At 43.8% G+C, this 27,774-nt stretch overlaps 14 protein-coding genes and 1 pseudogene across 14 annotated transcripts; 7 read left to right on the forward strand and 8 right to left on the reverse strand.

Annotated features, from left to right (window-relative positions):
• Positions 1-1,283: 1,283 nt before the first annotated feature.
• On the reverse strand, positions 1,284-1,658 carry LOC131440493 (histone H2B-like). The gene has a single exon (XM_058611814.1). The coding sequence runs from the start codon at positions 1,656-1,658 to the stop codon at positions 1,284-1,286; it is 375 nt and encodes a 124-aa protein (XP_058467797.1).
• Positions 1,659-1,946: 288 nt separating this feature from the next.
• Positions 1,947-2,321, forward strand: LOC131425485 (histone H2A). The gene has a single exon (XM_058587427.1). It carries the CDS (start codon positions 1,947-1,949, stop codon positions 2,319-2,321), a length of 375 nt encoding a protein of 124 aa, XP_058443410.1.
• A 920-nt stretch (positions 2,322-3,241) lies between these two features.
• Positions 3,242-3,916, reverse strand: LOC131440501 (histone H1B-like). The gene has a single exon (XM_058611828.1). The coding sequence runs from the start codon at positions 3,914-3,916 to the stop codon at positions 3,242-3,244; it is 675 nt and encodes a 224-aa protein (XP_058467811.1).
• A 3,158-nt stretch (positions 3,917-7,074) lies between these two features.
• Positions 7,075-7,386, forward strand: LOC131425491 (histone H4). The gene has a single exon (XM_058587432.1). It carries the CDS (start codon positions 7,075-7,077, stop codon positions 7,384-7,386), a length of 312 nt encoding a protein of 103 aa, XP_058443415.1.
• Positions 7,387-8,379: 993 nt separating this feature from the next.
• On the reverse strand, positions 8,380-8,754 carry LOC131425490 (histone H2B-like). Its single transcript, XM_058587431.1, has one exon. The coding sequence runs from the start codon at positions 8,752-8,754 to the stop codon at positions 8,380-8,382; it is 375 nt and encodes a 124-aa protein (XP_058443414.1).
• Positions 8,755-9,021: 267 nt separating this feature from the next.
• On the forward strand, positions 9,022-9,396 carry LOC131425487 (histone H2A). Its single transcript, XM_058587429.1, has one exon. The coding sequence runs from the start codon at positions 9,022-9,024 to the stop codon at positions 9,394-9,396; it is 375 nt and encodes a 124-aa protein (XP_058443412.1).
• Positions 9,397-12,378: 2,982 nt separating this feature from the next.
• LOC131425489 (histone H2B-like) lies at positions 12,379-12,753 on the reverse strand. Its single transcript, XM_058587430.1, has one exon. It carries the CDS (start codon positions 12,751-12,753, stop codon positions 12,379-12,381), a length of 375 nt encoding a protein of 124 aa, XP_058443413.1.
• A 288-nt stretch (positions 12,754-13,041) lies between these two features.
• LOC131425486 (histone H2A) lies at positions 13,042-13,416 on the forward strand. The gene has a single exon (XM_058587428.1). The coding sequence runs from the start codon at positions 13,042-13,044 to the stop codon at positions 13,414-13,416; it is 375 nt and encodes a 124-aa protein (XP_058443411.1).
• A 920-nt stretch (positions 13,417-14,336) lies between these two features.
• Positions 14,337-14,945, reverse strand: LOC131425493 (histone H1A-like). Its single transcript, XM_058587434.1, has one exon. It carries the CDS (start codon positions 14,871-14,873, stop codon positions 14,337-14,339), a length of 537 nt encoding a protein of 178 aa, XP_058443417.1. The 5' UTR covers positions 14,874-14,945.
• A 3,652-nt stretch (positions 14,946-18,597) lies between these two features.
• On the forward strand, positions 18,598-18,871 carry LOC131425492 (histone H4-like; annotated as a pseudogene).
• Positions 18,872-19,899: 1,028 nt separating this feature from the next.
• Positions 19,900-20,274, reverse strand: LOC131440508 (histone H2B-like). Its single transcript, XM_058611842.1, has one exon. The coding sequence runs from the start codon at positions 20,272-20,274 to the stop codon at positions 19,900-19,902; it is 375 nt and encodes a 124-aa protein (XP_058467825.1).
• A 267-nt stretch (positions 20,275-20,541) lies between these two features.
• Positions 20,542-20,916, forward strand: LOC131425494 (histone H2A). The gene has a single exon (XM_058587435.1). The coding sequence runs from the start codon at positions 20,542-20,544 to the stop codon at positions 20,914-20,916; it is 375 nt and encodes a 124-aa protein (XP_058443418.1).
• Positions 20,917-23,916: 3,000 nt separating this feature from the next.
• On the reverse strand, positions 23,917-24,291 carry LOC131440513 (histone H2B-like). Its single transcript, XM_058611856.1, has one exon. The coding sequence runs from the start codon at positions 24,289-24,291 to the stop codon at positions 23,917-23,919; it is 375 nt and encodes a 124-aa protein (XP_058467839.1).
• Positions 24,292-24,579: 288 nt separating this feature from the next.
• On the forward strand, positions 24,580-24,954 carry LOC131425495 (histone H2A). Its single transcript, XM_058587436.1, has one exon. It carries the CDS (start codon positions 24,580-24,582, stop codon positions 24,952-24,954), a length of 375 nt encoding a protein of 124 aa, XP_058443419.1.
• Positions 24,955-25,874: 920 nt separating this feature from the next.
• On the reverse strand, positions 25,875-26,549 carry LOC131440518 (histone H1B-like). Its single transcript, XM_058611869.1, has one exon. The coding sequence runs from the start codon at positions 26,547-26,549 to the stop codon at positions 25,875-25,877; it is 675 nt and encodes a 224-aa protein (XP_058467852.1).
• Between the last annotated feature and the right edge of the window lie 1,225 nt (positions 26,550-27,774).

A 27,774-nucleotide genomic window follows, 5' to 3' on the forward strand; every position in this document is an offset into this window, starting at 1 on the left:
ATGAAAAAAAAAAACTTAACGACAAAAGTAAAAACCAATCTTTATATGATACCTTCCCGTTATTGTACGTGTTTCAAAACGCTTGTGCCTACAAAATTGAAAAAATTTGTCTTGTGTTTTCTTTTCCGCAATTTTCAGTAGCAAGCAATTTTGTGAATCGCATACCTCAGTTGCACTATTGCGCAAATTGTGTGTGTGTGTGTGTGTGTGTGTGTGTGTGTGTGTGTGTGTGTGTGTAGACTGCCATGAACAACATGTTCCAACTTATCGCAAACAGAGGTGCGTTGGGAGAGCGAGAGAGAGAGAAAAGCAAGTTAGAGAACATAAGAATGAACTTTATTATGACTGAGGGAAAAACCAATACCCATACATTGAAGTAAACCAGTATGACGTTGATATACATATGTATTGGTGTATGTTTTTGGAAAGCGGAAAATCTTCTTTTTCGTTCTTTGTCTCCGAATTCATCTCCTTTCATTGATAATCGATGGATGAGTGATAAATGATGAATGCTAACTCAAATCGCTATTAAAATATAAATCACCACTCGCAAAATCGAACAAACTAATGTTTTCTGTCCTGCAGGTACAAATCTAATTGTTCCTAACAAGCAAACAGTAAACTTCGGTTGCTAGAGATGATGTCCGATTTTGAGACATTTTCGTTATTTTGGCACAGGAGATTTATTCTTCTCGAAAACCTGCGATTTTCACGAAAACAAACACACACGCACGCGCGCAATCAAATGAAAAAGTGCATGTTCGAAAGAAATTTACATTTGCTTGTCGTCTTCGTGATGAAGTCTTACCATCAAAGCATCATAGAAGAATACTTTACTATGGGACGCCTTTTCAAAATTTACCCTCTGAGAATGTGATAAGTTTTTTGTTTTATCAATGTCTTCTTTCGCCGTTCTTCGGAAAAGGCGGGAAATCTTTGGTCATCCCTGTACAAAAGTAGTGCCTAAAACAATTCGCTCTCTCTCGCTTCCGCAACGGTGTGTGGCTGGTTTCAAGGAATTCAGTTCCAGCATAATGTAATGCACAAATTGGATGAGATTGTTCAAAACAACTAAACTCACTCAAACCAATTGCCCAGCACCTTCCCTCTATTGCACTTTCTTTCACAAACGGCCACCACCATCACAATCGAAACGAGTAAAGAAGAAGCAAGCAAAACAACACACGAGAATTCGAATTTAACACTTTGTGTAGATTTGTTTGTGGCCCTTAAAAGGGCCGTTTGTTAGTTCTCGCATACACGGGGTCGGTGTTGTTCTCAGTTTACTTGGAGCTGGTGTACTTGGTGACGGCTTTGGTTCCCTCAGAAACGGCGTGCTTGGCCAACTCTCCTGGCAAAAGCAGACGAACGGCAGTCTGGATTTCGCGAGAGGTAATCGTCGAACGTTTGTTGTAATGAGCCAAACGCGATGCCTCGGATGCAATGCGTTCGAAGATGTCATTGACGAAACTGTTCATGATGCTCATCGCCTTCGAGGATACTCCGGTATCAGGGTGGACCTGCTTCAACACTTTGTAGATGTAGATAGCGTAGCTTTCCTTCCTGCGGATCTTCTTCTTCTTCTTATCACCCTTGGCGATGTTCTTCTGGGCCTTGCCGGATTTTTTGGCCGCCTTTCCACTAGTTTTCGGTGCCATCGTTCTAACGTTGACGTGCGTTCAGAGTAGCTGTTTTCACGTAAATGACGCTAGCTCGCCCAAGAAACCCCGTTTTATACCTGCTACAGGCAACGCAGTAGGGACAGCCCCTTTGTCAAAATTTGATCCTCTTTTGCGCTTTATGCTCTGCCTATTCGCAGAACGAGAAACAGCGAGATGGTATAAAACAGAGGGTTAGTACTGCGGCAGCCAGTATTACCGAGTTAGCATCCTAGCTGTTAGCATCGTTTCGTGGATTTTTTACGAAAACAAAACACATAAAAGAAAATGTCTGGCCGTGGCAAAGGAGGAAAAGTTAAGGGAAAGGCAAAGTCCCGCTCGAACCGTGCTGGTCTGCAGTTCCCAGTAGGCAGAATCCACCGTCTGCTTCGGAAAGGAAACTACGCCGAACGTGTCGGTGCCGGTGCACCGGTCTATCTGGCGGCAGTGATGGAATACCTGGCCGCCGAAGTGCTGGAATTGGCCGGTAACGCTGCCCGTGACAACAAGAAAACGAGAATCATCCCTCGTCATCTGCAGCTGGCCATCCGTAACGACGAGGAGTTGAACAAACTGCTCTCCGGAGTTACCATCGCACAGGGCGGTGTACTGCCAAACATCCAGGCAGTGTTGCTCCCGAAGAAAACCGAAAAGAAGGCCTAAATTGCACTTGATTCGCACTGAAACCAATCGAAAAAACGTCCTTTTCAGGACGACCACAATTTTCTGATAAAGAACTTATAGAAATTTACTATTTTACTATCGATCAATCATATTTACTCATGCAAGCGCCATAAGACTTGTTTTTTTTTTTTCCATAGCTTCTAGGATAATTTCCCACATTACAAGTGAAAAGTCGATGGTCGGTGGTCGATTGCGCTGGAGAATAGATTTATTTTTTTTTTACCGATCAAGCAAGGTTGGTTGAATGAAAACGACAATCGTCTGGAGAGTCAAGCTACTAAATTAAATATGATTATACGAAAAACCGCGTACAGAGCGATACCGTGTCCGAACTGGCTCTACACTAAATGGAAACTATAACGGCATTCATTTTCCAAGAAAAGGAAAACTGGGATAGTTTTAAAATACAAATATAATTGGGAACAAAAACATCAACCATTTTTATTGATGAATTTTCGCAAGCTAGATTTTTACGAACGGACTTCATCAATCATCGTGCATAATCCGTCCGCATTTTCATTTGATCACCTACCGATCCTTTCGTCGCTGCTTACCGACTGAGCGAACGAACATATTTGATTGTACTACAAGAGAAGCATGCGCGTAGCAGCGGGGTCGGCTCTATGGCTGCGCACCAATTTATCCACTATAGCGTGTCGGTGAAGCACACGCTCAGAAAGTAGTGCTGCTGTGATGGATAAAAGCATACTTTTTTTTTTTTTCTTACTGTGCAGTTTTGTTGAAGCGGACTACCCAAAAGCGAGCGAAGTAGGAAATATCGATTAATTCTTTGCATGGATTTTTTGGTAGTCCTGAAAAGGACTGTTTTGTTGAACACCGTCGAAATAAGAACGGTAGAATTCGACATGATGATGATGACTGACTGACGATGGGTCAATTTACTTCTTGGCAGCCACCTTCTTCGGGGCAGCTTTTTTGGCTGGCGCGGCCTTCTTTGGCTTCGGGGTCTTGGGCTTGTTGGCAGCGGCTTTCGATGGCTTGGTGGCCTTCTGCTTCGGTGCAGCAGCCTTCTTGGCGGCCTTGGCTGGTGCTGCCTTAGCCTTCTTTGCAGCGGCGGCTTTCGGCTTTTTCTCACCTGCAGGCTTTTTGGCCTTCGGTTTCTTCTCGCCAGCGGGTTTCTTGGCAACCTTTTTCTTCTCTCCGGCAGCCTTCTTCGGTTTTTTGGCAGCAGCCTTCTTCGGCTTCTTCTCGCCAGCCGGTTGCTTGGCACCGGCTTTGATTTTGAACGAGCCGGATGCACCGGAACCCTTGGTCTGGGTGAGCTTTCCCTTCTCGACGCCAGATTTCAGGGCCTTCTTGATGAACGGGGCCAGCTTGGCGACGTCGCACTTGTAGTTGGCGGCGATGTACTTCTTGATGGCCTGCAGCGAAGATCCGTTGCGTTCCTTCAGCGTCTTGATGGCAGCCACTACCATGTCATTGACTGGTGGATGTGTCGATGGCTTCTTCGGTTTTTTGGCTTCTCCCTTGGCGGCTTTGGCTTTCTTCGGTGCCTTGGCCGGTGAAGCAGCAACCGGAGCTGCGGCCGATACGTCAACAGCGGTTTCAGCCATTTTTTCTAATGTGCACTTTTCTAAAGCAGGTAGAACGAGCGAACGACTAAGCGAATACAAACGAGTGTGTGAATGCAGTAGAATCGTGCGATACGTTCGGGCACCGAATCCGTCGGCCCTGTTAGGGAATACGCACATGACGGTTACCATTCGGTGCTAGGTAGGTGTAGGTAATTTTTCTGGACTATTGTTTTTAAATTGTAAACAATGAATCGACAGCAGCGGAAGTATCGCCAAAGAGTGGTTTTATGTTTGCTACGATGTTTGAACTTTCTGCTCCACCATTCGCGAACAGCCGGACGGGCAGTGATGATAGCGAAATATGCATTCAATATCGGACAAACGGTACATGCTTATTTCGAATTGTCAAAAATAGTAAAACAGTACCATTTAAACAATGCGGACTCCAACGAAACATGGTTCATTGGGAAGAGAAATATTTTCTCTTGACAACTAACACAACCCGTTCGATGACGGTTGCGACGCGCACGAGATTGAATCGGTCAAACTTGAACCTGCTGTCTGGCGCAAATCGATCAAACGACCAAAACGCAGTACGAACCGGTGACTAAGCTTTTCAATTTTTCCGTGTTCTGCATTTGGAAAATACAATTTTTAAACAATTTGACTAACAGATATGTTACGTGAGCATAATATTTCCGAACATGCCTTCCGAAATCTGGAACACGATGGCACTGCCAACGAATAATGCTGGCCAACGTCGCCAACGCCCGGGCGTGTCGGTTGTTCTGAAAGCATTTTGGTTACTATTTTTTGTAATGAACTTGTTTTGCCATTTGAATTTGGTTCATCTTGCAAATATTAAACCTGAACATCAGGACAGGTCAATTCCAAGAGAGAGGATGTTTAAAAATTTCGACAGTGAAAAATTAGAATCAAACAAACCGAAGTCCTTTCTAACACAACGAGTCAAATGTGTGGTGTGTTGTTCACGTACCACAAACGGCTGGCTGGGCTGAGAATATTTGTCATCAGAAGCAAAAACCAAAAAACAATCTTTCCCAAATCAGAATACCGGAATTGTGGAGCGCATTTAGGATTTTACATGCAAAATATACGGTGCAAGTATTACCATTAAATAATAATAATAATCCTTCGACACCTCCATCTGTCTAGCGTGCGTGCCAGACATAGTCAGTCTCTCAGTCTCAATCGATTGGCAACAAAGAACTCGAGCAGTGATTTGATTTGATACCGAATTTGAGTGTTGCTTATATTTGATAGATATTGGCCGAAAATTGTCACGTACCGGAAGAAAGCACCGAACCCAACCGAACATTAGCCTACTATTCAAAGATTGGCAATTGCTGTGTATTTCTTTCGCCAGAAACATCCCCACCAGTCGTCTGGGGATGGGACGTTGACTATGTCAACGGCAAGCAAGCGTCTGTCGGGGTAGTCTTGGAACGAAACAAATTGGTATTTTCATGATTTTGAACCAATATTGTATAGTATAGTGTATTGAGAGTAGCAGTAGCAGAGTAATACTAGTAACTGGTGGCCGAATCCCGTCAGAATTGTCAGGCAGTCAGTCACATGGCATGACACGGCGAGTGCACGATGTGTTGCAAGCTGGGTTACAAATTTTGCTGAACTATGTAACAGGGAAGCAATGTGTATTGTCTGTGCTGCTTGTCTGTCAGCAGGTCGTCTATTCTCCTCTCAACTGCTACTTTAGCAGAAACAAAAATGAAAGACCAAAAAATAAGGAAAACATTTCAAACACCTATAGATTACTGACTTTCCATATGGGGCATGAATTGTGCAACGGATCGGATGTCATTTTCTGTGCGCGCGCAACTTGTGTGTGTGTGTGTCTGAGTATATGATTGTTTAAGGGAAAATATTCGAATTCGTAAACTCGTTGGTAATTGATTGGGTGGCCCTGAAAAGGGCCTTTGGGGTATATGTTGTGAGATCAAACGAAAGCCGATAGCCTGTTTAAGCACGTTCGCCACGGATCCGACGAGCCAGCTGGATGTCCTTTGGCATGATGGTAACACGCTTGGCGTGGATCGCGCATAGATTGGTGTCCTCGAACAAACCGACTAGATAGGCTTCGCTGGCCTCCTGCAGTGCCATGACGGCGGAACTCTGGAAGCGAAGGTCGGTCTTGAAATCTTGGGCAATTTCACGCACTAAACGCTGGAACGGCAGCTTGCGAATCAACAGCTCAGTCGATTTCTGGTAACGACGGATCTCCCGAAGGGCTACTGTTCCTGGCCGATAACGATGGGGTTTCTTCACTCCGCCAGTAGCAGGAGCACTTTTGCGAGCAGCCTTTGTCGCCAGTTGCTTACGAGGAGCCTTTCCTCCGGTCGATTTACGAGCGGTCTGCTTGGTACGAGCCATTATTTCTTTCTTTTGCTTATCCTTTCTCTCTACACCGTACTGTACGCGTTGAAAACAAAACACAGAATGAGCTCAAAACGGACCTGGCTGGCTGTTTTATACCTGCCCGACCGCTCTGAAGCAGCCAATCAGCACAAAGCAAAGCACGAAACGGACCCTCTCGGTAGGTATAAAAAAAAGCACCGGTCTGCGAAGCAGGGTTGCCACATATACAGATTAATCTGCATTTTACAGATTTTTCAGATAAATTTGTGACCAAGATTCTGTATATGCAGATTACAGATTTTTGGCAAAAAATACAGATTTGTACAGATTTTTGATAGCGTGGATTAAAAATTGCTTAGGCTTTCAAAAATTGCTTCTGATAAGATAAAAAGATGGCCATAACGTAAGGTAGTAAAGAAGAAAGATTACCAATTGATCAATCAGATTAAGTTTCACTTTCAGATTGGATTTTGAAAGATTTTCGTCAAATCATTAGTTCGAAAGGCTCCAACACAAAAACAACTTCCAGCGTTTTTTCAACTACAAAATCATAAATTTCAGACTAAGAAAAGTTTTGGTATCTTTAAATTTGTGTTCTAACGACTTTTTCATTCCGTTGTGCTTCGATTTCTTAGCACTTCTATATACAGATTTTCAATACAGGTTATTGAGCTCCCGATACAGATTTACAGATTTTTCTTCTGAAAAATGCAGATTTAAATGTGGCAACCCTGCTGCGAAGTGGCATTAGTTTCACTTGTACTGTCTTACTTGCAAGAACAAGCAGCTAGCAGAGAAAAATGACTGGTCGCGGCAAAGGAGGAAAGGGACTCGGAAAAGGAGGCGCCAAGCGTCATCGTAAAGTGCTTCGTGATAACATCCAGGGAATTACCAAGCCCGCTATCCGTCGTCTGGCTCGTCGTGGTGGTGTCAAGCGTATCTCCGGTCTGATCTATGAGGAAACTCGTGGAGTGCTGAAGGTGTTCCTGGAAAATGTGATCCGAGATGCAGTAACCTACACTGAACACGCCAAGCGCAAGACCGTCACCGCCATGGATGTCGTGTATGCTCTGAAGCGACAGGGTCGCACTCTGTATGGTTTCGGAGGTTAAACGTCGTAACGAGAACACACATAACATAATACGGAAGGATAAAAGGCCCTTTTCAGGGCCACCAATATGTTTCGCAAAGAATTAGTTAGCATTTGCTGGTATTCATTATAATCTATAATCATGATGATGATGATGATGATGGTGGTGGTGGTGGTGATGATATGAGAATAGTAAGAAGTGTGCAATAGAGTGAGTAGTGTGAATTCAACCGGGTTCGAAACTGACTAGATTTTTCAGTCCAACAACTAGGTTTTCAAACAAACAATTTAACCAGCAGTCGTTAGGGTGGAAACTGGTTTTCGGTTTCGCATCAAGCAAACACGACATTATTATTTCTGGTCGGTTGTGAGTTTCAAACTGCTGTTGACACTTGAGTACTACTTAACGCGCCGCTGAAAAACGTAACATTTGAGAAAAGAAATTAGTTATGTTGTTTAACATGAACTATCTTTTCGAAATCATTCATTCCCATTCAACTGTTCTGGTCAACTGTCAATGCTGTTGGCTTCGAATTTCGACTATACAACATGCAGCATTTGCTCAAAGCCGCCTAGGATAGAAAAACGATTGCTGTTGATATGTCATTGGTTGGTTTACAGTAGCATGCATGTGTATGTGTAGCAATTTGTTATTTGGTTGGTCGACCAAGTCTGTCGATTGGTCCGAAAAGTAATCGATACTTTTCTTTATTTCGAAACCAACATATTTTTGCTCCGAACAATATATTGTCCATATGGCATGGATGAATACTCCGAAACGCGAGAACAATTGTACCTGTGTTGTTCATAATTTGTTCTGTTTTTCTCGTTAGGTGTTTGTTGGCTGATGAAAGTAAAATCATCAACGAACAAAATGTGTTTGGTGATTGAATGAGGGAAATATGCGAACTTAACACTTTGTGTAGATTTGTTTGTGGCCCTTAAAAGGGCCGATTATGCTTGGCGATTCGTATGCACACACACGATCGGGGGGGTTTGGTTGTTCTCACTCAGTTTACTTGGAGCTAGTGTACTTGGTGACGGCTTTGGTTCCTTCCGAAACGGCGTGCTTGGCCAACTCTCCTGGCAAAAGCAGACGAACGGCGGTCTGGATTTCGCGAGAGGTAATCGTCGAACGTTTGTTGTAATGGGCCAAACGCGATGCCTCGGATGCAATGCGTTCGAAGATGTCATTGACGAAACTGTTCATGATGCTCATCGCCTTCGAGGATACTCCGGTATCAGGGTGGACCTGTTTCAACACTTTGTAGATGTAGATAGCGTAGCTTTCCTTCCTGCGGATCTTCTTCTTTTTCTTATCTCCCTTGGCGATGTTTTTCTGGGCCTTGCCGGATTTTTTGGCTGCCTTTCCACTGGTTTTCGGTGCCATCGTGCTTGACGGTTCTCGTACGTTCAGAGTAACTGCTTTAACTTAAATGACGCTATTTGCCATATGACAGCTCGTTTTATACCTGCTATTGAGAGCGGCGCATGGACTGCCCCTTTGTTAGAATTCCTTTTCCTGTTCGCAGAACGGGAAACAGTGAGACGATATAAAACAGAGGGTTAGTACGGCGGCAGCCAGTATTACTGAATTGGCTGTCTAGTCGTTAACAGCATCTCGTGGATTTTTTACGCAGAAACACGCACACACAAAATGTCTGGCCGTGGTAAAGGAGGAAAAGTTAAGGGAAAGGCAAAGTCCCGCTCAAACCGTGCTGGTCTGCAGTTCCCAGTAGGCAGAATCCACCGTCTGCTCCGGAAGGGAAACTACGCCGAACGTGTCGGTGCCGGTGCACCGGTCTATCTGGCGGCAGTGATGGAATACCTGGCCGCCGAAGTGCTGGAATTGGCCGGTAACGCTGCCCGTGACAACAAGAAAACGAGAATCATCCCTCGCCATCTGCAGCTGGCCATCCGTAACGACGAGGAGTTGAACAAACTGCTCTCCGGAGTTACCATCGCACAGGGCGGTGTACTGCCAAACATCCAGGCAGTGCTGCTCCCGAAGAAAACCGAGAAAAAGGCCTAAATTGCGATTTCCGGAACATATTGGTGTTACCCCCCTTACAGAACCCGTCCTTTTCAGGACGACCACCTCACTGTGATAAAGAAATATTTAAGATTGCTTTGAATTAAAGATTGCTAAAGTTGTGATACGCCTGGAAAGTATAATGCGCAAATCAAGTATAGCGACCTTTGTTCATTTTCGTTTTCGGAATTTTACCCTGAATCGGTGTATCTACCTGATGCGAAAATGATGTCCGCTTTTTCAGTGTTTGGAAAACAGAAGACAAAATCGGTCATACCAGACGAATCGGAATTTTAGAATGATCGATGTGAGTTCAATGGCGAAAATCTTTCCCATCGATTTACCGGAAAATGCAGCCATTAAAACATCCAAACTTGATCATATAATCTTAGAGAAAGTGTCGCACGAGAAATAAGAGAATAATTTTCGTTCGTATCCGTGACGACACACCGATCCAATATAGCGCATGTATCTGTGTCATCGGTCGGCATCATCTCATGAATGGTGACGACCGACTAGAAAAAAAGAAGAAGAAGAAGAAGATATCGTAGCTACCACCATGATGGTGAATAAACACTGCCACACACACAGGCCAAAAACAAATGGTAATGTAATGTGTATATGAGGAAACGAAAATCAAGCTGTACCTAAGTTCAGCCATCGGTCTCAGAACCGGAGGGCAAGGTCGCATAAACGCGCGCGTGCGTGTGTGTGTGTGTGTGTGTGTGTGTGTGTGTGTGTGTGTGTGTGTCTGTATATTCATTTACATTACATTAGCGGCCCCTACACGTGGCATTGTTTATTATTGACAACCAAAAGCATCGTCAGTACCACCAATCCAATTAGCTTGGTAACTTGTGTCGGTATTTTTCGAGAAAACGTTTAGAGCTTTAAGTATTGCAACTGAATATTGAAACATTGAGAGAAGAGTTCATTAAACAGTACACTCTCGCCAATGAAAGTTTTGTTGGATTGGCGAATAATTTTGATTGTTTGAACATATTTTCATCAATCCGATGATGTTTCGACCATTCGACTAACATATATTTTCGAACGAATACGAATGCCACAAATACGATAGCGACACGAACGTAAACAATAAGGAGAGTAATATTGGCTACTACGAGAATGCGAGAGGCGTGAAAGAGAGAATGAAAATAACCGACGAACAACTATGGCAACAGTGTACACCAATTGTCTAGACCGAACCGCAGTTTAGTGGTTGGTAAGTGTGTATTGGTGTGCGATTCTAGCAGGAAAAATAAAAACTGCTGCTCATTAGAATATCCTATTGGAAAGACTATCTACTTGGAAAACAGGAACTCCGAATTGTTTTCCGACGGTCCATGTAAGAAATTACTGAAAGATTACTCAATAGCAAGTTGCTTATTTAGCATCGATTGTTGAGTTTCGTTGACATGATCAAACGATGAACGCGGCTTACTCAATCCTAACGCAGTGAACGGAACTCTCGCTGTTCGGATGGTTAGGTTAGCTTAGCAACAATGACAAATGGCAACTGAACGAAAAATGGTTGAAATGGTGAAAAATCTCTCAAACTCTCAAGTGAAAAGTAGTCCAGGTTAACCGGTATTTTTTCTCCCTCTGCTCATGCTCATGGATGGGATATGGGAAATCGGTTTGACTTTGCGTCGTATAAACGGTTGTTCGTTTCTACCTACCACCATCCGAGAGGTAAACAATACGTACATGAAAAAAAAAACTTAACGACAAAAGTAAAAACCAATCTTTATATGATACCTTCCCGTTATTGTACGTGTTTCAAAACGCTTGTGCCTACAAAATTGAAAAAATTTGTCTTGTGTTTTCTTTTCCGCAATTTTCAGTAGCAAGCAATTTTGTGAATCGCATACCTCAGTTGCACTATTGCGCAAATTGTGTGTGTGTGTGTGTGTGTGTGTGTGTGTGTGTGTGTAGACTGCCATGAACAACATGTTCCAACTTATCGCAAACAGAGGTGCGTTGGGAGAGCGAGAGAGAGAGAAAAGCAAGTTAGAGAACATAAGAATGAACTTTATTATGACTGAGGGAAAAACCAATACCCATACATTGAAGTAAACCAGTATGACGTTGATATACATATGTATTGGTGTATGTTTTTGGAAAGCGGAAAATCTTCTTTTTCGTTCTTTGTCTCCGAATTCATCTCCTTTCATTGATAATCGATGGATGAGTGATAAATGATGAATGCTAACTCAAATCGCTATTAAAATATAAATCACCACTCGCAAAATCGAACAAACTAATGTTTTCTGTCCTGCAGGTACAAATCTAATTGTTCCTAACAAGCAAACAGTAAACTTCGGTTGCTAGAGATGATGTCCGATTTTGAGACATTTTCGTTATTTTGGCACAGGAGATTTATTCTTCTCGAAAACCTGCGATTTTCACGAAAACAAACACACACGCACGCGCGCAATCAAATGAAAAAGTGCATGTTCGAAAGAAATTTACATTTGCTTGTCGTCTTCGTGATGAAGTCTTACCATCAAAGCATCATAGAAGAATACTTTACTATGGGACGCCTTTTCAAAATTTACCCTCTGAGAATGTGATAAGTTTTTTGTTTTATCAATGTCTTCTTTCGCCGTTCTTCGGAAAAGGCGGGAAATCTTTGGTCATCCCTGTACAAAAGTAGTGCCTAAAACAATTCGCTCTCTCTCGCTTCCGCAACGGTGTGTGGCTGGTTTCAAGGAATTCAGTTCCAGCATAATGTAATGCACAAATTGGATGAGATTGTTCAAAACAACTAAACTCACTCAAACCAATTGCCCAGCACCTTCCCTCTATTGCACTTTCTTTCACAAACGGCCACCACCATCACAATCGAAACGAGTAAAGAAGAAGCAAGCAAAACAACACACGAGAATTCGAATTTAACACTTTGTGTAGATTTGTTTGTGGCCCTTAAAAGGGCCGTTTGTTAGTTCTCGCATACACGGGGTCGGTGTTGTTCTCAGTTTACTTGGAGCTGGTGTACTTGGTGACGGCTTTGGTTCCCTCAGAAACGGCGTGCTTGGCCAACTCTCCTGGCAAAAGCAGACGAACGGCAGTCTGGATTTCGCGAGAGGTAATCGTCGAACGTTTGTTGTAATGAGCCAAACGCGATGCCTCGGATGCAATGCGTTCGAAGATGTCATTGACGAAACTGTTCATGATGCTCATCGCCTTCGAGGATACTCCGGTATCAGGGTGGACCTGCTTCAACACTTTGTAGATGTAGATAGCGTAGCTTTCCTTCCTGCGGATCTTCTTCTTCTTCTTATCACCCTTGGCGATGTTCTTCTGGGCCTTGCCGGATTTTTTGGCCGCCTTTCCACTAGTTTTCGGTGCCATCGTTCTAACGTTGACGTGCGTTCAGAGTAGCTGTTTTCACGTAAATGACGCTAGCTCGCCCAAGAAACCCCGTTTTATACCTGCTACAGGCAACGCAGTAGGGACAGCCCCTTTGTCAAAATTTGATCCTCTTTTGCGCTTTATGCTCTGCCTATTCGCAGAACGAGAAACAGCGAGATGGTATAAAACAGAGGGTTAGTACTGCGGCAGCCAGTATTACCGAGTTAGCATCCTAGCTGTTAGCATCGTTTCGTGGATTTTTTACGAAAACAAAACACATAAAAGAAAATGTCTGGCCGTGGCAAAGGAGGAAAAGTTAAGGGAAAGGCAAAGTCCCGCTCGAACCGTGCTGGTCTGCAGTTCCCAGTAGGCAGAATCCACCGTCTGCTTCGGAAAGGAAACTACGCCGAACGTGTCGGTGCCGGTGCACCGGTCTATCTGGCGGCAGTGATGGAATACCTGGCCGCCGAAGTGCTGGAATTGGCCGGTAACGCTGCCCGTGACAACAAGAAAACGAGAATCATCCCTCGTCATCTGCAGCTGGCCATCCGTAACGACGAGGAGTTGAACAAACTGCTCTCCGGAGTTACCATCGCACAGGGCGGTGTACTGCCAAACATCCAGGCAGTGTTGCTCCCGAAGAAAACCGAAAAGAAGGCCTAAATTGCACTTGATTCGCACTGAAACCAATCGAAAAAACGTCCTTTTCAGGACGACCACAATTTTCTGATAAAGAACTTATAGAAATTTACTATTTTACTATCGATCAATCATATTTACTCATGCAAGCGCCATAAGACTTGTTTTTTTTTTTTCCATAGCTTCTAGGATAATTTCCCACATTACAAGTGAAAAGTCGATGGTCGGTGGTCGATTGCGCTGGAGAATAGATTTATTTTTTTTTTACCGATCAAGCAAGGTTGGTTGAATGAAAACGACAATCGTCTGGAGAGTCAAGCTACTAAATTAAATATGATTATACGAAAAACCGCGTACAGAGCGATACCGTGTCCGAACTGGCTCTACACTAAATGGAAACTATAACGGCATTCATTTTCCAAGAAAAGGAAAACTGGGATAGTTTTAAAATACAAATATAATTGGGAACAAAAACATCAACCATTTTTATTGATGAATTTTCGCAAGCTAGATTTTTACGAACGGACTTCATCAATCATCGTGCATAATCCGTCCGCATTTTCATTTGATCACCTACCGATCCTTTCGTCGCTGCTTACCGACTGAGCGAACGAACATATTTGATTGTACTACAAGAGAAGCATGCGCGTAGCAGCGGGGTCGGCTCTATGGCTGCGCACCAATTTATCCACTATAGCGTGTCGGTGAAGCACACGCTCAGAAAGTAGTGCTGCTGTGATGGATAAAAGCATACTTTTTTTTTTTTTCTTACTGTGCAGTTTTGTTGAAGCGGACTACCCAAAAGCGAGCGAAGTAGGAAATATCGATTAATTCTTTGCATGGATTTTTTGGTAGTCCTGAAAAGGACTGTTTTGTTGAACACCGTCGAAATAAGAACGGTAGAATTCGACATGATGATGATGACTGACTGACGATGGGTCAATTTACTTCTTGGCAGCCACCTTCTTCGGGGCAGCTTTTTTGGCTGGCGCGGCCTTCTTTGGCTTCGGGGTCTTGGGCTTGTTGGCAGCGGCTTTCGATGGCTTGGTGGCCTTCTGCTTCGGTGCAGCAGCCTTCTTGGCGGCCTTGGCTGGTGCTGCCTTAGCCTTCTTTGCAGCGGCGGCTTTCGGCTTTTTCTCACCTGCAGGCTTTTTGGCCTTCGGTTTCTTCTCGCCAGCGGGTTTCTTGGCAACCTTTTTCTTCTCTCCGGCAGCCTTCTTCGGTTTTTTGGCAGCAGCCTTCTTCGGCTTCTTCTCGCCAGCCGGTTGCTTGGCACCGGCTTTGATTTTGAACGAGCCGGATGCACCGGAACCCTTGGTCTGGGTGAGCTTTCCCTTCTCGACGCCAGATTTCAGGGCCTTCTTGATGAACGGGGCCAGCTTGGCGACGTCGCACTTGTAGTTGGCGGCGATGTACTTCTTGATGGCCTGCAGCGAAGATCCGTTGCGTTCCTTCAGCGTCTTGATGGCAGCCACTACCATGTCATTGACTGGTGGATGTGTCGATGGCTTCTTCGGTTTTTTGGCTTCTCCCTTGGCGGCTTTGGCTTTCTTCGGTGCCTTGGCCGGTGAAGCAGCAACCGGAGCTGCGGCCGATACGTCAACAGCGGTTTCAGCTAGAGATGGGCAATTCGCTCCTGAGCTGTTCCAGTGAATCGAATCATTGAAGTGAGCTGACAGCTCACAGCTCTTTTCAAAAGAACCGCAGCTCACCAGCTCACTCATTTGCTACCCAGTTCACTGCATTATGACGAAGGGAACACGCTACGAGCTGATCGGATCTTCGGCTCTTTAAGAGATTCAATTTAGTCGACATCAATTAAAGATAAGTTAATTCGCATTGCATTCATTGCAAATCAATGATTCAATTTCGATCATGCATATGAAAGAAAACCGGTGCATAAGAAAAACGGCGTACAAAATGAACCTTAAGTTTAAACCAAAAGAGCTGATGAGCTGATACATCGAATCGATTCACTTTGGTGAGCTGATCGGTTCGGAGCTGTTCACCAAAATGAGCTGTTTTGCACACCTCTAGTTTCAGCCATTTTTTCTAATGTGCACTTTTCTAAAGCAGGTAGAACGAGCGAACGACTAAGCGAATACAAACGAGTGTGTGAATGCAGTAGAATCGTGCGATACGTTCGGGCACCGAATCCGTCGGCCCTGTTAGGGAATACGCACATGACGGTTACCATTCGGTGCTAGGTAGGTGTAGGTAATTTTTCTGGACTATTGTTTTTAAATTGTAAACAATGAATCGACAGCAGCGGAAGTATCGCCAAAGAGTGGTTTTATGTTTGCTACGATGTTTGAACTTTCTGCTCCACCATTCGCGAACAGCCGGACGGGCAGTGATGATAGCGAAATATGCATTCAATATCGGACAAACGGTACATGCTTATTTCGAATTGTCAAAAATAGTAAAACAGTACCATTTAAACAATGCGGACTCCAACGAAACATGGTTCATTGGGAAGAGAAATATTTTCTCTTGACAACTAACACAACCCGTTCGATGACGGTTGCGACGCGCACGAGATTGAATCGGTCAAACTTGAACCTGCTGTCTGGCGCAAATCGATCAAACGACCAAAACGCAGTACGAACCGGTGACTAAGCTTTTCAATTTTTCCGTGTTCTGCATTTGGAAAATACAATTTTTAAACAATTTGACTAACAGATATGTTACGTGAGCATAATATTTCCGAACATGCCTTCCGAAATCTGGAACACGATGGCACTGCCAACGAATAATGCTGGCCAACGTCGCCAACGCCCGGGCGTGTCGGTTGTTCTGAAAGCATTTTGGTTACTATTTTTTGTAATGAACTTGTTTTGCCTTTTGAATTTGGTTCATCTTGCAAATATTAAACCTGAACATCAGGACAGGTCAATTCCAAGAGAGAGGATGTTTAAAAATTTCGACAGTGAAAAATTAGAATCAAACAAACCGAAGTCCTTTCTAACACAACGAGTCAAATGTGTGGTGTGTTGTTCACGTACCACAAACGGCTGGCTGGGCTGAGAATATTTGTCATCAGAAGCAAAAACCAAAAAACAATCTTTCCCAAATCAGAATACCGGAATTGTGGAGCGCATTTAGGATTTTACATGCAAAATATACGGTGCAAGTATTACCATTAAATAATAATAATAATCCTTCGACACCTCCATCTGTCTAGCGTGCGTGCCAGACATAGTCAGTCTCTCAGTCTCAATCGATTGGCAACAAAGAACTCGAGCAGTGATTTGATTTGATACCGAATTTGAGTGTTGCTTATATTTGATAGATATTGGCCGAAAATTGTCACGTACCGGAAGAAAGCACCGAACCCAACCGAACATTAGCCTACTATTCAAAGATTGGCAATTGCTGTGTATTTCTTTCGCCAGAAACATCCCCACCAGTCGTCTGGGGATGGGACGTTGACTATGTCAACGGCAAGCAAGCGTCTGTCGGGGTAGTCTTGGAACGAAACAAATTGGTATTTTCATGATTTTGAACCAATATTGTATAGTATAGTGTATTGAGAGTAGCAGTAGCAGAGTAATACTAGTAACTGGTGGCCGAATCCCGTCAGAATTGTCAGGCAGTCAGTCACATGGCATGACACGGCGAGTGCACGATGTGTTGCAAGCTGGGTTACAAATTTTGCTGAACTATGTAACAGGGAAGCAATGTGTATTGTCTGTGCTGCTTGTCTGTCAGCAGGTCGTCTATTCTCCTCTCAACTGCTACTTTAGCAGAAACAAAAATGAAAGACCAAAAAATAAGGAAAACATTTCAAACACCTATAGATTACTGACTTTCCATATGGGGCATGAATTGTGCAACGGATCGGATGTCATTTTCTGTGCGCGCGCAACTTGTGTGTGTGTGTGTCTGAGTATATGATTGTTTAAGGGAAAATATTCGAATTCGTAAACTCGTTGGTAATTGATTGGGTGGCCCTGAAAAGGGCCTTTGGGGTATATGTTGTGAGATCAAACGAAAGCCGATAGCCTGTTTAAGCACGTTCGCCACGGATCCGACGAGCCAGCTGGATGTCCTTTGGCATGATGGTAACACGCTTGGCGTGGATCGCGCATAGATTGGTGTCCTCGAACAAACCGACTAGATAGGCTTCGCTGGCCTCCTGCAGTGCCATGACGGCGGAACTCTGGAAGCGAAGGTCGGTCTTGAAATCTTGGGCAATTTCACGCACTAAACGCTGGAACGGCAGCTTGCGAATCAACAGCTCAGTCGATTTCTGGTAACGACGGATCTCCCGAAGGGCTACTGTTCCTGGCCGATAACGATGGGGTTTCTTCACTCCGCCAGTAGCAGGAGCACTTTTGCGAGCAGCCTTTGTCGCCAGTTGCTTACGAGGAGCCTTTCCTCCGGTCGATTTACGAGCGGTCTGCTTGGTACGAGCCATTATTTCTTTCTTTTGCTTATCCTTTCTCTCTACACCGTACTGTACGCGTTGAAAACAAAACACAGAATGAGCTCAAAACGGACCTGGCTGGCTGTTTTATACCTGCCCGACCGCTCTGAAGCAGCCAATCAGCACAAAGCAAAGCACGAAACGGACCCTCTCGGTAGGTATAAAAAAAAGCACCGGTCTGCGAAGCAGGGTTGCCACATATACAGATTAATCTGCATTTTACAGATTTTTCAGATAAATTTGTGACCAAGATTCTGTATATGCAGATTACAGATTTTTGGCAAAAAATACAGATTTGTACAGATTTTTGATAGCGTGGATTAAAAATTGCTTAGGCTTTCAAAAATTGCTTCTGATAAGATAAAAAGATGGCCATAACGTAAGGTAGTAAAGAAGAAAGATTACCAATTGATCAATCAGATTAAGTTTCACTTTCAGATTGGATTTTGAAAGATTTTCGTCAAATCATTAGTTCGAAAGGCTCCAACACAAAAACAACTTCCAGCGTTTTTTCAACTACAAAATCATAAATTTCAGACTAAGAAAAGTTTTGGTATCTTTAAATTTGTGTTCTAACGACTTTTTCATTCCGTTGTGCTTCGATTTCTTAGCACTTCTATATACAGATTTTCAATACAGGTTATTGAGCTCCCGATACAGATTTACAGATTTTTCTTCTGAAAAATGCAGATTTAAATGTGGCAACCCTGCTGCGAAGTGGCATTAGTTTCACTTGTACTGTCTTACTTGCAAGAACAAGCAGCTAGCAGAGAAAAATGACTGGTCGCGGCAAAGGAGGAAAGGGACTCGGAAAAGGAGGCGCCAAGCGTCATCGTAAAGTGCTTCGTGATAACATCCAGGGAATTACCAAGCCCGCTATCCGTCGTCTGGCTCGTCGTGGTGGTGTCAAGCGTATCTCCGGTCTGATCTATGAGGAAACTCGTGGAGTGCTGAAGGTGTTCCTGGAAAATGTGATCCGAGATGCAGTAACCTACACTGAACACGCCAAGCGCAAGACCGTCACCGCCATGGATGTCGTGTATGCTCTGAAGCGACAGGGTCGCACTCTGTATGGTTTCGGAGGTTAAACGTCGTAACGAGAACACACATAACATAATACGGAAGGATAAAAGGCCCTTTTCAGGGCCACCAATATGTTTCGCAAAGAATTAGTTAGCATTTGCTGGTATTCATTATAATCTATAATCATGATGATGATGATGATGATGGTGGTGGTGGTGATGATATGAGAATAGTAAGAAGTGTGCAATAGAGTGAGTAGTGTGAATTCAACCGGGTTCGAAACTGACTAGATTTTTCAGTCCAACAACTAGGTTTTCAAACAAACAATTTAACCAGCAGTCGTTAGGGTGGAAACTGGTTTTCGGTTTCGCATCAAGCAAACACGACATTATTATTTCTGGTCGGTTGTGAGTTTCAAACTGCTGTTGACACTTGAGTACTACTTAACGCGCCGCTGAAAAACGTAACATTTGAGAAAAGAAATTAGTTATGTTGTTTAACATGAACTATCTTTTCGAAATCATTCATTCCCATTCAACTGTTCTGGTCAACTGTCAATGCTGTTGGCTTCGAATTTCGACTATACAACATGCAGCATTTGCTCAAAGCCGCCTAGGATAGAAAAACGATTGCTGTTGATATGTCATTGGTTGGTTTACAGTAGCATGCATGTGTATGTGTAGCAATTTGTTATTTGGTTGGTCGACCAAGTCTGTCGATTGGTCCGAAAAGTAATCGATACTTTTCTTTATTTCGAAACCAACATATTTTTGCTCCGAACAATATATTGTCCATATGGCATGGATGAATACTCCGAAACGCGAGAACAATTGTACCTGTGTTGTTCATAATTTGTTCTGTTTTTCTCGTTAGGTGTTTGTTGGCTGATGAAAGTAAAATCATCAACGAACAAAATGTGTTTGGTGATTGAATGAGGGAAATATGCGAACTTAACACTTTGTGTAGATTTGTTTGTGGCCCTTAAAAGGGCCGATTATGCTTGGCGATTCGTATGCACACACACGATCGGGGGGGTTTGGTTGTTCTCACTCAGTTTACTTGGAGCTAGTGTACTTGGTGACGGCTTTGGTTCCTTCCGAAACGGCGTGCTTGGCCAACTCTCCTGGCAAAAGCAGACGAACGGCGGTCTGGATTTCGCGAGAGGTAATCGTCGAACGTTTGTTGTAATGGGCCAAACGCGATGCCTCGGATGCAATGCGTTCGAAGATGTCATTGACGAAACTGTTCATGATGCTCATCGCCTTCGAGGATACTCCGGTATCAGGGTGGACCTGTTTCAACACTTTGTAGATGTAGATAGCGTAGCTTTCCTTCCTGCGGATCTTCTTCTTTTTCTTATCTCCCTTGGCGATGTTTTTCTGGGCCTTGCCGGATTTTTTGGCTGCCTTTCCACTGGTTTTCGGTGCCATCGTGCTTGACGGTTCTCGTACGTTCAGAGTAACTGCTTTAACTTAAATGACGCTATTTGCCATATGACAGCTCGTTTTATACCTGCTATTGAGAGCGGCGCATGGACTGCCCCTTTGTTAGAATTCCTTTTCCTGTTCGCAGAACGGGAAACAGTGAGACGATATAAAACAGAGGGTTAGTACGGCGGCAGCCAGTATTACTGAATTGGCTGTCTAGTCGTTAACAGCATCTCGTGGATTTTTTACGCAGAAACACGCACACACAAAATGTCTGGCCGTGGTAAAGGAGGAAAAGTTAAGGGAAAGGCAAAGTCCCGCTCAAACCGTGCTGGTCTGCAGTTCCCAGTAGGCAGAATCCACCGTCTGCTCCGGAAGGGAAACTACGCCGAACGTGTCGGTGCCGGTGCACCGGTCTATCTGGCGGCAGTGATGGAATACCTGGCCGCCGAAGTGCTGGAATTGGCCGGTAACGCTGCCCGTGACAACAAGAAAACGAGAATCATCCCTCGCCATCTGCAGCTGGCCATCCGTAACGACGAGGAGTTGAACAAACTGCTCTCCGGAGTTACCATCGCACAGGGCGGTGTACTGCCAAACATCCAGGCAGTGCTGCTCCCGAAGAAAACCGAGAAAAAGGCCTAAATTGCGATTTCCGGAACATATTGGTGTTACCCCCCTTACAGAACCCGTCCTTTTCAGGACGACCACCTCACTGTGATAAAGAAATATTTAAGATTGCTTTGAATTAAAGATTGCTAAAGTTGTGATACGCCTGGAAAGTATAATGCGCAAATCAAGTATAGCGACCTTTGTTCATTTTCGTTTTCGGAATTTTACCCTGAATCGGTGTATCTACCTGATGCGAAAATGATGTCCGCTTTTTCAGTGTTTGGAAAACAGAAGACAAAATCGGTCATACCAGACGAATCGGAATTTTAGAATGATCGATGTGAGTTCAATGGCGAAAATCTTTCCCATCGATTTACCGGAAAATGCAGCCATTAAAACATCCAAACTTGATCATATAATCTTAGAGAAAGTGTCGCACGAGAAATAAGAGAATAATTTTCGTTCGTATCCGTGACGACACACCGATCCAATATAGCGCATGTATCTGTGTCATCGGTCGGCATCATCTCATGAATGGTGACGACCGACTAGAAAAAAAGAAGAAGAAGAAGAAGATATCGTAGCTACCACCATGATGGTGAATAAACACTGCCACACACACAGGCCAAAAACAAATGGTAATGTAATGTGTATATGAGGAAACGAAAATCAAGCTGTACCTAAGTTCAGCCATCGGTCTCAGAACCGGAGGGCAAGGTCGCATAAACGCGCGCGTGCGTGTGTGTGTGTGTGTGTGTGTGTGTGTGTGTGTGTGTGTGTGTGTGTGTGTGTGTGTGTGTGTGTGTGTCTGTATATTCATTTACATTACATTAGCGGCCCCTACACGTGGCATTGTTTATTATTGACAACCAAAAGCATCGTCAGTACCACCAATCCAATTAGCTTGGTAACTTGTGTCGGTATTTTTCGAGAAAACGTTTAGAGCTTTAAGTATTGCAACTGAATATTGAAACATTGAGAGAAGAGTTCATTAAACAGTACACTCTCGCCAATGAAAGTTTTGTTGGATTGGCGAATAATTTTGATTGTTTGAACATATTTTCATCAATCCGATGATGTTTCGACCATTCGACTAACATATATTTTCGAACGAATACGAATGCCACAAATACGATAGCGACACGAACGTAAACAATAAGGAGAGTAATATTGGCTACTACGAGAATGCGAGAGGCGTGAAAGAGAGAATGAAAATAACCGACGAACAACTATGGCAACAGTGTACACCAATTGTCTAGACCGAACCGCAGTTTAGTGGTTGGTAAGTGTGTATTGGTGTGCGATTCTAGCAGGAAAAATAAAAACTGCTGCTCATTAGAATATCCTATTGGAAAGACTATCTACTTGGAAAACAGGAACTCCGAATTGTTTTCCGACGGTCCATGTAAGAAATTACTGAAAGATTACTCAATAGCAAGTTGCTTATTTAGCATCGATTGTTGAGTTTCGTTGACATGATCAAACGATGAACGCGGCTTACTCAATCCTAACGCAGTGAACGGAACTCTCGCTGTTCGGATGGTTAGGTTAGCTTGGCAACAATGACAAATGGCAACTGAACGAAAAATGGTTGAAATGGTGAAAAATCTCTCAAACTCTCAAGTGAAAAGTAGTCCAGGTTAACCGGTATTTTTTCTCCCTCTGCTCATGCTCATGGATGGGATATGGGAAATCGGTTTGACTTTGCGTCGTATAAACGGTTGTTCGTTTCTACCTACCACCATCCGAGAGGTAAACAATACGTACATGAAAAAAAAAACTTAACGACAAAAGTAAAAACCAATCTTTATATGATACCTTCCCGTTATTGTACGTGTTTCAAAACGCTTGTGCCTACAAAATTGAAAAAATTTGTCTTGTGTTTTCTTTTCCGCAATTTTCAGTAGCAAGCAATTTTGTGAATCGCATACCTCAGTTGCACTATTGCGCAAATTGTGTGTGTGTGTGTGTGTGTGTGTGTGTGTGTAGACTGCCATGAACAACATGTTCCAACTTATCGCAAACAGAGGTGCGTTGGGAGAGCGAGAGAGAGAGAAAAGCAAGTTAGAGAACATAAGAATGAACTTTATTATGACTGAGGGAAAAACCAATACCCATACATTGAAGTAAACCAGTATGACGTTGATATACATATGTATTGGTGTATGTTTTTGGAAAGCGGAAAATCTTCTTTTTCGTTCTTTGTCTCCGAATTCATCTCCTTTCATTGATAATCGATGGATGAGTGATAAATGATGAATGCTAACTCAAATCGCTATTAAAATATAAATCACCACTCGCAAAATCGAACAAACTAATGTTTTCTGTCCTGCAGGTACAAATCTAATTGTTCCTAACAAGCAAACAGTAAACTTCGGTTGCTAGAGATGATGTCCGATTTTGAGACATTTTCGTTATTTTGGCACAGGAGATTTATTCTTCTCGAAAACCTGCGATTTTCACGAAAACAAACACACACGCACGCGCGCAATCAAATGAAAAAGTGCATGTTCGAAAGAAATTTACATTTGCTTGTCGTCTTCGTGATGAAGTCTTACCATCAAAGCATCATAGAAGAATACTTTACTATGGGACGCCTTTTCAAAATTTACCCTCTGAGAATGTGATAAGTTTTTTGTTTTATCAATGTCTTCTTTCGCCGTTCTTCGGAAAAGGCGGGAAATCTTTGGTCATCCCTGTACAAAAGTAGTGCCTAAAACAATTCGCTCTCTCTCGCTTCCGCAACGGTGTGTGGCTGGTTTCAAGGAATTCAGTTCCAGCATAATGTAATGCACAAATTGGATGAGATTGTTCAAAACAACTAAACTCACTCAAACCAATTGCCCAGCACCTTCCCTCTATTGCACTTTCTTTCACAAACGGCCACCACCATCACAATCGAAACGAGTAAAGAAGAAGCAAGCAAAACAACACACGAGAATTCGAATTTAACACTTTGTGTAGATTTGTTTGTGGCCCTTAAAAGGGCCGTTTGTTAGTTCTCGCATACACGGGGTCGGTGTTGTTCTCAGTTTACTTGGAGCTGGTGTACTTGGTGACGGCTTTGGTTCCCTCAGAAACGGCGTGCTTGGCCAACTCTCCTGGCAAAAGCAGACGAACGGCAGTCTGGATTTCGCGAGAGGTAATCGTCGAACGTTTGTTGTAATGAGCCAAACGCGATGCCTCGGATGCAATGCGTTCGAAGATGTCATTGACGAAACTGTTCATGATGCTCATCGCCTTCGAGGATACTCCGGTATCAGGGTGGACCTGCTTCAACACTTTGTAGATGTAGATAGCGTAGCTTTCCTTCCTGCGGATCTTCTTCTTCTTCTTATCACCCTTGGCGATGTTCTTCTGGGCCTTGCCGGATTTTTTGGCCGCCTTTCCACTAGTTTTCGGTGCCATCGTTCTAACGTTGACGTGCGTTCAGAGTAGCTGTTTTCACGTAAATGACGCTAGCTCGCCCAAGAAACCCCGTTTTATACCTGCTACAGGCAACGCAGTAGGGACAGCCCCTTTGTCAAAATTTGATCCTCTTTTGCGCTTTATGCTCTGCCTATTCGCAGAACGAGAAACAGCGAGATGGTATAAAACAGAGGGTTAGTACTGCGGCAGCCAGTATTACCGAGTTAGCATCCTAGCTGTTAGCATCGTTTCGTGGATTTTTTACGAAAACAAAACACATAAAAGAAAATGTCTGGCCGTGGCAAAGGAGGAAAAGTTAAGGGAAAGGCAAAGTCCCGCTCGAACCGTGCTGGTCTGCAGTTCCCAGTAGGCAGAATCCACCGTCTGCTTCGGAAAGGAAACTACGCCGAACGTGTCGGTGCCGGTGCACCGGTCTATCTGGCGGCAGTGATGGAATACCTGGCCGCCGAAGTGCTGGAATTGGCCGGTAACGCTGCCCGTGACAACAAGAAAACGAGAATCATCCCTCGTCATCTGCAGCTGGCCATCCGTAACGACGAGGAGTTGAACAAACTGCTCTCCGGAGTTACCATCGCACAGGGCGGTGTACTGCCAAACATCCAGGCAGTGTTGCTCCCGAAGAAAACCGAAAAGAAGGCCTAAATTGCACTTGATTCGCACTGAAACCAATCGAAAAAACGTCCTTTTCAGGACGACCACAATTTTCTGATAAAGAACTTATAGAAATTTACTATTTTACTATCGATCAATCATATTTACTCATGCAAGCGCCATAAGACTTGTTTTTTTTTTTTCCATAGCTTCTAGGATAATTTCCCACATTACAAGTGAAAAGTCGATGGTCGGTGGTCGATTGCGCTGGAGAATAGATTTATTTTTTTTTTACCGATCAAGCAAGGTTGGTTGAATGAAAACGACAATCGTCTGGAGAGTCAAGCTACTAAATTAAATATGATTATACGAAAAACCGCGTACAGAGCGATACCGTGTCCGAACTGGCTCTACACTAAATGGAAACTATAACGGCATTCATTTTCCAAGAAAAGGAAAACTGGGATAGTTTTAAAATACAAATATAATTGGGAACAAAAACATCAACCATTTTTATTGATGAATTTTCGCAAGCTAGATTTTTACGAACGGACTTCATCAATCATCGTGCATAATCCGTCCGCATTTTCATTTGATCACCTACCGATCCTTTCGTCGCTGCTTACCGACTGAGCGAACGAACATATTTGATTGTACTACAAGAGAAGCATGCGCGTAGCAGCGGGGTCGGCTCTATGGCTGCGCACCAATTTATCCACTATAGCGTGTCGGTGAAGCACACGCTCAGAAAGTAGTGCTGCTGTGATGGATAAAAGCATACTTTTTTTTTTTTTCTTACTGTGCAGTTTTGTTGAAGCGGACTACCCAAAAGCGAGCGAAGTAGGAAATATCGATTAATTCTTTGCATGGATTTTTTGGTAGTCCTGAAAAGGACTGTTTTGTTGAACACCGTCGAAATAAGAACGGTAGAATTCGACATGATGATGATGACTGACTGACGATGGGTCAATTTACTTCTTGGCAGCCACCTTCTTCGGGGCAGCTTTTTTGGCTGGCGCGGCCTTCTTTGGCTTCGGGGTCTTGGGCTTGTTGGCAGCGGCTTTCGATGGCTTGGTGGCCTTCTGCTTCGGTGCAGCAGCCTTCTTGGCGGCCTTGGCTGGTGCTGCCTTAGCCTTCTTTGCAGCGGCGGCTTTCGGCTTTTTCTCACCTGCAGGCTTTTTGGCCTTCGGTTTCTTCTCGCCAGCGGGTTTCTTGGCAACCTTTTTCTTCTCTCCGGCAGCCTTCTTCGGTTTTTTGGCAGCAGCCTTCTTCGGCTTCTTCTCGCCAGCCGGTTGCTTGGCACCGGCTTTGATTTTGAACGAGCCGGATGCACCGGAACCCTTGGTCTGGGTGAGCTTTCCCTTCTCGACGCCAGATTTCAGGGCCTTCTTGATGAACGGGGCCAGCTTGGCGACGTCGCACTTGTAGTTGGCGGCGATGTACTTCTTGATGGCCTGCAGCGAAGATCCGTTGCGTTCCTTCAGCGTCTTGATGGCAGCCACTACCATGTCATTGACTGGTGGATGTGTCGATGGCTTCTTCGGTTTTTTGGCTTCTCCCTTGGCGGCTTTGGCTTTCTTCGGTGCCTTGGCCGGTGAAGCAGCAACCGGAGCTGCGGCCGATACGTCAACAGCGGTTTCAGCCATTTTTTCTAATGTGCACTTTTCTAAAGCAGGTAGAACGAGCGAACGACTAAGCGAATACAAACGAGTGTGTGAATGCAGTAGAATCGTGCGATACGTTCGGGCACCGAATCCGTCGGCCCTGTTAGGGAATACGCACATGACGGTTACCATTCGGTGCTAGGTAGGTGTAGGTAATTTTTCTGGACTATTGTTTTTAAATTGTAAACAATGAATCGACAGCAGCGGAAGTATCGCCAAAGAGTGGTTTTATGTTTGCTACGATGTTTGAACTTTCTGCTCCACCATTCGCGAACAGCCGGACGGGCAGTGATGATAGCGAAATATGCATTCAATATCGGACAAACGGTACATGCTTATTTCGAATTGTCAAAAATAGTAAAACAGTACCATTTAAACAATGCGGACTCCAACGAAACATGGTTCATTGGGAAGAGAAATATTTTCTCTTGACAACTAACACAACCCGTTCGATGACGGTTGCGACGCGCACGAGATTGAATCGGTCAAACTTGAACCTGCTGTCTGGCGCAAATCGATCAAACGACCAAAACGCAGTACGAACCGGTGACTAAGCTTTTCAATTTTTCCGTGTTCTGCATTTGGAAAATACAATTTTTAAACAATTTGACTAACAGATATGTTACGTGAGCATAATATTTCCGAACATGCCTTCCGAAATCTGGAACACGATGGCACTGCCAACGAATAATGCTGGCCAACGTCGCCAACGCCCGGGCGTGTCGGTTGTTCTGAAAGCATTTTGGTTACTATTTTTTGTAATGAACTTGTTTTGCCTTTTGAATTTGGTTCATCTTGCAAATATTAAACCTGAACATCAGGACAGGTCAATTCCAAGAGAGAGGATGTTTAAAAATTTCGACAGTGAAAAATTAGAATCAAACAAACCGAAGTCCTTTCTAACACAACGAGTCAAATGTGTGGTGTGTTGTTCACGTACCACAAACGGCTGGCTGGGCTGAGAATATTTGTCATCAGAAGCAAAAACCAAAAAACAATCTTTCCCAAATCAGAATACCGGAATTGTGGAGCGCATTTAGGATTTTACATGCAAAATATACGGTGCAAGTATTACCATTAAATAATAATAATAATCCTTCGACACCTCCATCTGTCTAGCGTGCGTGCCAGACATAGTCAGTCTCTCAGTCTCAATCGATTGGCAACAAAGAACTCGAGCAGTGATTTGATTTGATACCGAATTTGA

Source organism: Malaya genurostris, chromosome 1, assembly GCF_030247185.1.
Source record: "Malaya genurostris strain Urasoe2022 chromosome 1, Malgen_1.1, whole genome shotgun sequence".
In the NCBI taxonomy this organism is placed as follows: Eukaryota; Metazoa; Arthropoda; class Insecta; order Diptera; family Culicidae; genus Malaya; species Malaya genurostris.

Coding starts and splice junctions, on each gene's coding strand:
- LOC131440493 (XM_058611814.1), bottom strand. CDS start 1,658: ATGGCACCGAAAACTAGTGGAAAGGCGGCCAAAAAATCCGGCAAGGCC.
- LOC131425485 (XM_058587427.1), top strand. CDS start 1,947: ATGTCTGGCCGTGGCAAAGGAGGAAAAGTTAAGGGAAAGGCAAAGTCC.
- LOC131440501 (XM_058611828.1), bottom strand. CDS start 3,916: ATGGCTGAAACCGCTGTTGACGTATCGGCCGCAGCTCCGGTTGCTGCT.
- LOC131425491 (XM_058587432.1), top strand. CDS start 7,075: ATGACTGGTCGCGGCAAAGGAGGAAAGGGACTCGGAAAAGGAGGCGCC.
- LOC131425490 (XM_058587431.1), bottom strand. CDS start 8,754: ATGGCACCGAAAACCAGTGGAAAGGCAGCCAAAAAATCCGGCAAGGCC.
- LOC131425487 (XM_058587429.1), top strand. CDS start 9,022: ATGTCTGGCCGTGGTAAAGGAGGAAAAGTTAAGGGAAAGGCAAAGTCC.
- LOC131425489 (XM_058587430.1), bottom strand. CDS start 12,753: ATGGCACCGAAAACTAGTGGAAAGGCGGCCAAAAAATCCGGCAAGGCC.
- LOC131425486 (XM_058587428.1), top strand. CDS start 13,042: ATGTCTGGCCGTGGCAAAGGAGGAAAAGTTAAGGGAAAGGCAAAGTCC.
- LOC131425493 (XM_058587434.1), bottom strand. CDS start 14,873: ATGGTAGTGGCTGCCATCAAGACGCTGAAGGAACGCAACGGATCTTCG.
- LOC131440508 (XM_058611842.1), bottom strand. CDS start 20,274: ATGGCACCGAAAACCAGTGGAAAGGCAGCCAAAAAATCCGGCAAGGCC.
- LOC131425494 (XM_058587435.1), top strand. CDS start 20,542: ATGTCTGGCCGTGGTAAAGGAGGAAAAGTTAAGGGAAAGGCAAAGTCC.
- LOC131440513 (XM_058611856.1), bottom strand. CDS start 24,291: ATGGCACCGAAAACTAGTGGAAAGGCGGCCAAAAAATCCGGCAAGGCC.
- LOC131425495 (XM_058587436.1), top strand. CDS start 24,580: ATGTCTGGCCGTGGCAAAGGAGGAAAAGTTAAGGGAAAGGCAAAGTCC.
- LOC131440518 (XM_058611869.1), bottom strand. CDS start 26,549: ATGGCTGAAACCGCTGTTGACGTATCGGCCGCAGCTCCGGTTGCTGCT.